Raw genomic sequence first — 11502 nt, 5'->3', positions numbered from 1 at the left:
AGCAGGCCAAGCAGCATCATAGGAGCAGATGCTGCTTGGCCTGCTGTGTCCTATGATGCTGCTTGGCCTGCTGTGTTCATCCAGCCCTGCACCTTCAGAAAATATACATTTGTTGAGTCTTCCCTAAAAAAATGCTGAAATTATCCAATTCATTGATGCTTCATCAAAAACCCGCTTTTCCGAACTGTACCTGCAGCTATCGGATTCAGTAGTATACTTAAGTCTGGACATGCAAATGAAGTTGCTGCAGTAGGACTATTTGATACCAAGCACAGAACATCTAACAGGCAGCAGCTAAGTGTCAAAAAATAATTTATTTCGTTGAGCAGTATTTTTATAAGTTTCATGAGGTGCAATATCAGAACAGAACTTGCTTCCAGCCTCACCTTGATAAATACAAATTTCTCCTGTGCAATGAAAGGCAGGGGAGGTTGGTTTAAAAAAATATTATTTCGCAATTGAACATATTTTGTAAACAGGGGCAGCAGTTCCTATAAAATTGATAGAAGGAATCACATCAGATGAATAGCAAATTGATCTCTTGTAGGCTATGACAGAAATGTTTTTCATAATATCTTGGGATTCCTTGATACTGCACATAAACATATTAATTTGGAGCAAGAAGAGGTTCTCACGGTGCTCTGCCATTAACTAAGATCATTGCTGATCTGATTACTATACATTTTCACCAATCACAGATAACCTTTCACTCCCTTATCAATAATTTATCAACTTGTAAAAAACCAGTAAAACTGGCAAACACATACTGGTCTAAAATAGAGGTCCGGTATAACCAATCTGTTTATTTCCGAGTACAACTGTTCTTTTCCTGCTTTTTCTCCTTCTGGTTTAAAAATATCACGCCTTCATCTATCCACTTCATCACCTCATCAAAAAACTCAATCAAGCTTGTGAGACCCAATTTCCTATGCACAAATCCATGCTGACTATCCCTAATGAGTCCTTGCCTTTCCAAATGCATGTAAATCCTGTCTCTCAGAATCCCCTCCAAAGACTTGACATCAGGCTTACTGGTCTTAGAGTTCCCTGTCTCTTCCTTGCAGTCTTTCTTAAATAATAGCACATTTGTGACTCTCCAATCTTCTGCCACTTCACCCGTGATTGTTGATAATACAAATATCTCTGCTAGGTGCCCTGCAATTTATTCCCTAATTTCCCAAAATGTCCTGCTCTTAGATTCTCCCAGAAGAGAAAGTATCCCTTCTAAATACACTCTGTCAAGACCCTTTGAGATCATCTATGTCTCAATCAAGTTGTCTTTCACCCTTCTAAACTCCTAGAGATACAAACCTAGCCTGTCTAACTTTTCCTCATAGGTCAAGCCAACCACTCATTTTCTGAACCATTTCCAATGCATTTAGATTCTGCCTTAAATAAGGCAACTGATGTTGTACTGTACCAAAGCCCAGAACAACTGGAGGCTAACCACCCTTATTCTGTACTCATATCCACTCACAATAAATGACTAACATGCAATGACTTAATGAATTTATATGGTAACACGTGATTCATGAACTGGAACACACAGATCCCTTTGCATCTCAAAGCTCTAAAATCTCTCACCATTTAGATAATATGTTTCTTTTTCATTCTTATTGTCAAAACAGAAAAAATCCCATTTTCCCACACTATATTTCACATTTGTCAGTTTTTTGACAACTCATTCAACCTATCTATGTCTTTCTGTAGCCTTAGTGTTCTCTTCACAAATTAATTCCGTACCTATCTTCATGCCATCAGCAAATTTAGCAACCATACCTTGTATCCTTTCATTCAAGCTATTTATAGCAAATGTAGGAAGTTGAGGCTTCAGCACTAACCTTTGTGGCACATACTTGTTACATTGTACCATTTATACCAATTCTGTTTCTTCTAGATGGAAAATCTTTTAATCGTGCCAATATGTTACCTCCTACCACATGACCTATTATTTTGCATAATAATCTTTGAGTTGGCACCTTATTGAATGCCTTCTGTTAATCTATGTGTTGTATCAACTACCTAAAGCACATGCTGTTTCTTCAAAGAACTCTAATTTGATTAAATATAACTTCCCCTTCAAAAACCATGTTGTTACTCTGCCAGATTACAGTGACTGTTTCTGAGTGTATAGCATCTTTAACATTTTCCCCACAACAGATGCCAAGTCAACCGGCCTGTAGTTTCTTGCTTTCTGTCTTCCTCCCTTTTTGAATAAATGAGTTACAATCATTATTTTACAATTTAATGAAGCCTTGCTTAAATTTAAGAAATTATACATTAATAGAAACAATTATTATCTATTTTTATATTTTTAGCTATCTCTCATACACTCATTTTAACTCTTTTATTCAAATTTTGTAAGCTTTTTCTTGTTTTTCATATTCTGACCCACCACCCACCTTTGCACAATTATGATTTTTCTTTATGTTAAGTATTATTTTAACTTATTTTTTAGATAACCATGGATGGTGGGTCACGTCTTTAGAGTTTTTCTCATTGGAATATGCTTATTCTTTATATACTGATATAGAGCTTTGAATATTTGCCACTGCACCTCCTTTGATCTGTCCCTTAACCTAATTTGCTAGTTCTGTTTCATGGCCTATTAAGTGCTTTAACTTAAGTTTGAAATGTTAGTCTTGGACCCACTCTTCTTTCCTTTAAACTGAATATAAATTTCAGTCATACAATGATTACTGCTTTCTGAGGGTGCCTTCACTACAATCAATCATTACACAACATCAGATCTAACAAAAGCATGCCAGGCTACTAAATGGGTAGTTTGTTTCAAAAAAAATCCTTCGAATGACTTGAAGTGAAACATGAACTTATTTAAAATCGACACACTTGGAATCAAAATTGGGCCGCATTGCCTAGATTTTCAATCTGGGCCATGAATCAGAAATGAGAGCTATTCCTGGTCCTGATGCCACGAGCTATGCTTTAGACACATCCAGTGCTATTTTCAATGATCCAGGCAATATAAAAGCCTAGGAGTGGGCTTGTGGTCCAATCAGGGACAACAGGTGGGCACCAGATCCTGGTTGGCTATGGAAAGCCTCTCAACATTCAATGATTGGCAGCTCCACCAGCTGATGTTTCTATTGTATTAAAACGTTATGGCATTCTGACAAAGACCCTGGAAGTGCAGTTCCCCCAGGGGACAGCTAATGGCTTCGGTTTTCATGCAGTAGCTGTTATAGGTCTGGAGGAGGAAGAGGGGACCCAATCTTGAAGTTCATTCCACCCCCTCCTCTACTTTCAGCCTACCAAATTGGTCTATGCCAACTTGAGTTGTCACACATTGGGCTGAAAATCCCCATGTAATGTGGAAATGAGGGCATAGTAGGTGCAGTAATTTAAAATAGTTGGCTACCCACCGATGGGCATTGAAGAGACCTTGAGGGTCAAGTTCATGATGGGGAACTGGCAGAGGCAGGATCCATAAACCAGGGACTGACAGATGGAAAAGGGAGTCTCACTCTATTTTGCTTCTGAACGTTTTTGGGTCCTAAATTCAATCTGGGCCCTCTAGCATCAGACCAAAGTGATTTCATATTTGAACTAATCCTAAAATCATAGTCTGCAAATTCACATTGCTATCTTGATACAATTAAGTTAGAAGCACAGTCTGAATGAACAAATATAGTATTCACAAAAGAACATGCTGATGTAATGTACCAGTTACCTTTCTGAGATTGTAGTGATAATGCCATAATTACAGCTGTTTGCAAAGAAAACACTGTGTTAACTGTCCAATGATATGTGAAACCCACTATGACTTGAATTCTATCTGGATTAATAATTTTGAATTGAGTAATTGATATTTATTAGACACCAAATGTGCACTATGAATGATTTTTTTTTCAGTTTAACTGCTTCAAGATTAATTTAAGGGAGTTAAAGTTTATTCCCAGTTCAAAGGCATCTCTTTGTATTCATAAATACAAACATTAAAACTGGAATCCTTCATAATCTCAGCTGTATCACTTAAAATGTGTTCCCAGGCTGATAATGTACTTTGTGTATTTATAGTAACAGAACAAAGCTCAATCAAACAGGCACATTCCAGTGCTAATTGAAGGAGTGCAAATTTAGGACAGCTTTGATTTTCAGTATTAATCTACTTCAATTCAAAGTTTATTAATCTAAAAAGTCAAAACTCATTAAAATAAGAACTGTTAATTGTTAAAGATTAAAGTTTACATCACTATACTGTCCCTATCAGTTGAAGCATTCATTTATTTGTAATAATGCTTGCCCATGTTTTTTTTCACTTTTAAGGAAACTATTAATGATAGAAGTCCATCCGACATACATGGCCAGCTAGCAGCAGTGTTAATACTGGCACACCCAAATACTAACACAGTAGGAAGTGCATGTGATGTGCACCAGATGATATTGGCTTAACAGAGGAATTATAAATTCCCGCTGGGGACCTGGAGGGGTTGGCCGGCAGACTGGGGCCCAATGCGGTTAGCCTGTCATAGCTCAGCAGTGTGGGGACAGTGAGATTAAGTGTGGAAAGCTCTCAGTGTGGGCAGACTGCAGGTTATAGAAGGACTGTAATGTTTATCTTTTATTTCTTTATTTTCCTAATTTATACTATGAAGAACTGTAATGTAGAATGTGTAGTTTTTCTCTATTTCTCTATTTTTGAACTTAATCTATTTTAGTACCTAAGGTTTGTACCTCGGTACTTTGCACCTAAAATAGCGCCGTGTGTGGCAACATTGTACACATTCCACTGTACTCCTGTACTTTGTAGTTGAGTACACGTGGCAATAAACTTAATTCTAATTCTATTTCTAAAAATGTTACTGCAGGCACCGCGATATTGCATCCTGGAGCACATAGTGGGTCATTTGCATCCAAAGCAGATGCCAGTTAGCAAGCATTTGCTATACGCATTATTCCTTATCATGTGAAAGCCAAAGGCACATTCTCTTATTACAGATTGACCAATTATTTGGAAGGAAGAAAATTTGTCCAGATAGTCCCTTTGCATATTCTTGCAGTATTCCCCTTGTTGCTCAACTGAGACAACATCGCAAAGATTGGTTAGAGGAAGCACAAAACCAAGGGGAGCTAGGGAAATACAACCATTTCAAATGACAACTTACAGCAACCACACCAAAACTTTACCTGATTTGGCAAAGAAATTGATAAGTGCATCTGTCTCGCAGCTCTTGTACAAATCAGCATGCTGAGAACTGCAGTTCAGAGCCAGGTTATGGATACGCAGGCGTCTGTGACCAGCCACATTAGTATACAGCAAGGCACACTGCAAAATATAAAACAAAAGCACATGATATGGATCACTTGGGTTTCTGATTTATAAACTATAATATCAAAATCATTCGTCACATCTCAATTCCTTTTCCATATATGAGAAAGTATATTGTATTAATGCAAAAAACGCTTCATAATTCAGAAAGAAAACTAATAAAATTATGATGTTTTTGCTCAGTAATATCTGACAAAGAAATAATCAAATGAACTCGTGAGGGTAAACTTTATGAACGTGCATGCCTGACATGGAGTTTCATGTGCAGTCCTTATAAATTGGACACTTAGAGGAATACAGACATTTCACCAATCAAAGATACTGGACAAGATTGCTAGCTTCCTGACACATCTTCAATTCTTCCATTGTGCAGCTATATATCAGGAGTGCAAATTTATACTGCTTTCTCTTTAGTAGTTACAATTGCATTCAGTAACATGACTGTCTACATATAGTCACTTACTGTCAAAATACTCCTCCTCCTATAACAATTCCATGTTATTCATGCTGTCGTGTTCCCTGCTAATGCTAGTATACAGTAACTTATTTGTTTATGCATTATTTAAATAATTATCAATCAGTTCCATTTTGAGTTGGTCAAGAGGTCGTTTAGTAAACATGATATTTTCACTTTTTGTGAAAAAATGGCTACAAATCTGAAAGAAAAGCATAATAGAAGCACGCTCTAAATCTTCTTGAGTTTTTGTTTAATAAGCATCACTTTAGAACACAGAACATAGAACAGTACAGGCAGTTCGGCCCATGATGTTGTGCCGAACTTTTACCCTAATCCTAAGGTCTACCTGACCTCCACCCCTACCTTATACTATCATCCATATGCCTATCTAATAGCTCTAAAAAGTTTTGTATTTTCAATCTTCCATCATGCTGTCTGTCCTGAACTCTTCAAGTCTTCTATAACTCTATTGGTTCAGAGCTAAGTTGGCATCTGAACACAATACTAACATTGTTATGTCAAAATGGTGAGTTTAGTTTCTACAGAAATTGGAGCGTCATTGGATAAACTATTTGCATATTTTTGATAGTTGAACTATCAACCTTGAGTAGATATATACACTGTGTGGTTAGAAAGAGTTCCAGGACTTTGCCTCAGTGACGGTGAGGGAACATTTAGTTCCAAGCCAGGATGGTACACAACCTATGGGGACTTACAGATGTGGTGCTTCTACATATCTGCTGACCTTCGTCGCCTAAATGGTAGAAGATATGGAAGGTGTTTGGAAGGTGTTGTCCAAGGCATAAGATGTAATAATGCATTTTTAGATGGTACTCAATGCTGCCACTGTGCACCAGTGGCGTTGGGAATCAATGTTTGTTTAAGGTACTGGATGGGATGCTGTTCAAAGAATCTGCTTTGTCCTGGATGGTATTGTTCTTCTTGAATGTTGTTGTAGTTGCACTGCACCAGGCAAGTGGAGAGTATTTCATCATACTCCTGGCTTGTGCCTTGTTGATGGTGGACTGGCACTGGAGAAACAGGAAGTGATTTTATATGTTTGATTGCTAATGGTGAAATTTTCTGCGGTTTGCATCATTCTTCATTTGAGCATTATGGTATTGGCCACCAGTGCTGGTACATGTACTGGGCTAGGGGTGCTGGACGTATTTGCTGGTACCAATCCTTCTTTGTCTATACTGTGTCTAGCGGCTATATAATTACCAGTGGTGGAAGAAACACCACAGCAGAGTCTTTACAGAAAAGACACTGGGTTTGATTAATGAGATGGTTTGTTGCACAATAGCTATAATTATGATATTACTAATTAGGCCTAATTACTAGGATGCTTGGGAATAGTACAGAATACAGCTACTCCTTTATGAAAGCCAGTGTAGAACTCCTTGTCGCTACTGAAAGACTGTCTGATCATCAGGTTAGGTGGAGCTAATGCAACTTTAACTGTTTCAGAACCATTGCCTCATACAACAAGCATCTTGGCTATGTTCACTGCCATAACAGAATAATCAATATCGAAAACCTACCATCCATAACCAAGGGGACAAAAGTCTGAAGGAAGGACGGACAAGCAGAAAGAAAAAGAACCTGCATTATATGCATTGTTTTTCTTGACCTCAAGATGTCACAAGGCTCATCATTGTTAAAGAATTATTTTTGAATGCTGATAAATGTGGCAACCAATTTATACACAGCAAGATAAATGACCAATTGAAGTGTTTTTGGAGTTGGTGGAGAAATAGTTGTTGGGCAGGACACAGAGAACTCTGTTGCTCATTGTGTCCTGCCATTCAATGTCACTACCTGTCTTTTACTGTACTATTCCTGTCCACAACTAACTTATCTGGATATGACTTACCTGAATTGACTGTCATTTGCTAACACAATCCTGCCAATATTAAGTCCTAGAAATTCTTTTTATATTGTGTGAAGAGTTCAAGTAATGCTGGTATGTTGGTGCAGTGTACCTGGATTAAGGCTCCATTCTCTTCACTGAGTTTATCATCATGTTTGAATTCTACTGTGATTGCCTTATCACAGTCAATGGCTGCCACTTCCACATCTGTTGTGTTGTTCATATACATGGAACCCAAGAAGTCAGTCGCCCTGAAGCCTAGATAAATAAAATGTTTTTAAAAAATAATACACAGAATTCAGGGAACATAATAAGTATGCTAAGAAAGAGATGTGCCTATGACAGATTTTCTCATCTGTAGAAGACAGAGGTTCAATACATTATAAAACATTGCATGGACATTTACTGTGGGAGATTATAAAATATTACCATTTTGAAAAAAAGCCTCATGAAGACTTCGTTCAGTCTAGCATCAACATTTCTTGATGTTTAAAAATGGGCAAATTTTCTGTTCTGGAAATTGTTTATTTTATAGAAATCCAAGTACAACAATTTTTTTATTGCAGAGAAATCCATTAAGCTTCAGAAAATTGTGTGAAGGTAATTTTGTTTTTTAAAATCACTCTTGTTTCATAGTAACCTTTTATTTAAATTGAGGCTAATTATTGTAGCCAATCTTCTCTCAGGTACAATGAAACAAAATCAGGTTAAAGTCCTCTGTTGCAATAAAAGGTCCACATGGTATATTCTTCAAATGTAATTTGATTTTTTTAGATTAATTTGTTTTCAACTGGAAGGGTTTTACATGCCATATTTACTAAATATTTAGAATAATAGAAATGACATCACAGAAAGAAGGAACGTAGCCCATTGTGCCCAGTACCAGCTCTTCATTTGAAACCAGGTACTTCGTAATACATTAATACATTTTCCCAATCTTTTCCCTATACTTCCACTTCTTTTTGTGTAATAGCAATTCAATTCCCTTTAGTTCAGAAAAAATATGTGCTAACATTTTCTTTAAATGCTGCTTGTCACTATCCATGCCTTATAAAATATTCCTGTGTTCTTAATGAAATCCTTCCCTTAAAAATAGGCAGCAGTGTAATGAAACCCATTTGCAAGCCATTCAAATAGATCAGGCAGATGTGCTAATAATGAGTGATACGAGAACTTGAAATGCCTTGTGCCTGCTTCAGAATTGAGGAACAATGGGACATTCTCACAAAAATGAATATTCAACATTAGCCAAGAATTTTTTTTTGTGCAGTACTTGGGATCAATTATGGATTACTAATGGCTTTTGGAACAAAATTAGTGCCTTCTCATTAATTTTTTTAATTCCTAATTTTAGCAGCATGTGAATGCTGTATCCTACAGCAGTCTGCCAAATGGAGCATGGGGCAAATTAGACGCTTCAACAGCATTTAAGCGAATTAAGCTAAAAACAGAAAAAAGGATAATTTCTACAGGAGACAGCTGGCTAAGGGATGTTGCTGCAATATTCCTTTAAAATAGAGACCAACCTGAGTGAGAATTGTCTCCATTTGACCATGTAGAGCAAGTTTTAATTGACAAATGTGAGGAAGAAGGGACATTCTGTGCAGAACATTATACACACTGCCTTTTTTGATGCTGCTGCTCTTTACGTTTGGTATTATCTACAAAATTGGCCACTTTGTACTGCAGTTTTGAATCAAGGAAATTTATCTTAAGTAGAAACAGTTGTTTTCCCACCAGCAAGCCTTACAACATCCCATTCCACTTCTTCCTACGTTGACGTAATCCAGCAAGAACTTTGAACACAGAAAAACATTCTGTTACTGGTCATTGGTCAGACAAGCAGTCGGATAATTTAAACTCAGTGAGAAAATTTGTGGTGAAGTAAAGCTTTTGTCAGCGTATGTGAGAAGAATAGCAAATTCAGATAATACAGCCAAGTGGCAGCATGTAAGTAACAGAAAGAAGGACGTCAAGGACAGATTTCTGGAAGAATACACAGGTAACTGAGTGGGAGTAAGAAGAGAAGCCATTGGAGGTGACCTCTAGCTAAGACTCGATAAATAAGAAGGGAATGGAGTGATTGCAACATAACCCAACTAGACAATGGAGGACAGATAATACATGGCATGGTCCACCATTACCACGGTTGTAAACAGATGAGAAAGAATGAGAAATGATGGTTCACCATAGTTATATTCACATGGAGTAGCATTTATGAATTTGATAAGGACCGCTTCAGGATTTGTGACCAGAGCAGAAACCTGATTGGAAGGACTTAGATATGATATTCTGGGAAAGATGTGCATAGATTTTGGAAGTGAGTGTATACATAAAATAAAGATGAACATTTATATCATGCTTCCACAATCACACATGTTCCTCTCAATTTAGCCTCTTCAACATCCCTGATCTCAAGTACCCAACCTTTAATTCACTTTTTCTAACAGAGTTTGCCAAACATCCTTCAACAGCTCTTTGCAACACACTACATCCACCACCTGGATGGACAAGGAAAAGAGATATGTGGGAACACCATGACCTGAAACATCTGCACCAAGTTACACAACTTTCTGACTTTGAACTATTTCTGCTACTACTTCACTGCCACTGGATTAATATTCTGGAACTGCCTTCCTAACTGCACTGTGGATGAATCACCACCAGACCATTTATGCCCACTGTCTGCTTTCAGTTACCTGACAATCTTTGATCCATGCCAACATGCCAATCCCTACACCATGAGCTACTATTTTCCACAATAACCTTTTGATGTAGCACTTACTCAAATGGCTTCTAGAAATAAATACAGTACATCCACTGATTCCCTTTTATCAACAGCATGTTACTTCCTCAAAGATCTCCAATGGTTAAATATAATGTCCCTTTCACAAAACATAGCTGAATCTGCCTGATTACGTTGAACTAGGCAAGCACCCGGCTTTAATTTTTTTTATTAATAGCTTCCAACATTTTCCCAAAGACACGTGTTACACTTTCAGTAGTTTATTGATTTCCATTTCTTTCCTTTTTTGAATAAGGGACTTACATTTGCTATCCTCCAATCTAATGGAATCTTCCCCAATAAATGGAGTTTGGGGAATTAAAACTAATGCATTCCAGGATGTCACTATCTACTTCTCTTAAGACCTGAGAATCAAGTCCATCAAGACTTGGGCACTTAACAGCTGCAGAGCCAACAACTTACAGAACACCACGTCACTAGTCATTGTAATTTTCCTGAATTTCTCTTCTGTTGTATTTATTGTTGCTTCTGGAATAATACTTATATTGTCTATAATGAAGCCTAACGCAAAATATCTGCTCAATTCATATCTTTGCTTCATAAGTGATATCCTTAGTTTCCACTTTTAGTTTGTCATATTCACTTTCTATAGGACTAACAGTCTCTTTGTTAACTCTTCTTCATTTTAAATATTTCTAGAAACTGTTACTATATGTTTTTATATTTCTGGCTAGCTTTCTCTCGCACTTCAAATTTTTTTTTCCTTTTTTCTAATTTTTGCTGTTTTAATACTCTGTTCAAAATCCTGACCTGTCACCTATTTTGTACAATGGTATGCTTCTTCTCTAGGGATGATTACTATTGTTAACATTTCTAGCTAACCACGGATTGCGGGTGCGTCTCTTAAAATCTTTCTTACTCCTTGGAAGTATTGATATTGTGTATACATACTGAAATATATTCTTAAATATCTGCCACTATATCTCTATTAACTTATCGTTTAACCCAGTTCGCCGATTTATTTTAGTGAGCTCTGTTTTCATGCCCTCTCAATTGTCCTTACATTAATTATAAAAAGTAGTTTCAGACTCATTCCTCTTTCACTCTCTCAAGTTGAATATAAAATTCAATCATAT

At 37.0% G+C, this 11502-nt stretch overlaps 1 protein-coding gene across 2 annotated transcripts in view; it reads right to left on the bottom strand.

The window, feature by feature from the left end:
* sec24d (SEC24 homolog D, COPII coat complex component) overlaps positions 1–11502 on the bottom strand; it is a 180788-nt gene that overhangs the window by 30983 nt on the left and 138303 nt on the right. For both annotated transcript variants that reach the window (XM_048595371.1, XM_048595369.1), the window contains exons 17-18: positions 7733–7878; positions 5149–5287 (exon numbers count right to left, since the gene is read on the bottom strand). In XM_048595371.1, coding sequence (XP_048451328.1) covers positions 5149–5287; positions 7733–7878 — 285 coding nt within the window. The remainder of the gene's footprint in view (positions 1–5148; positions 5288–7732; positions 7879–11502) is intronic.

Source organism: Rhincodon typus, chromosome 1 (genome assembly GCF_021869965.1).
Source record: "Rhincodon typus isolate 14 chromosome 1, sRhiTyp1.1, whole genome shotgun sequence".
In the NCBI taxonomy this organism is placed as follows: domain Eukaryota; kingdom Metazoa; phylum Chordata; class Chondrichthyes; order Orectolobiformes; family Rhincodontidae; genus Rhincodon; species Rhincodon typus.
Note: the sequence above shows the minus strand (reverse complement) of the source record. Positions and strands in the feature narration are given on the sequence as shown.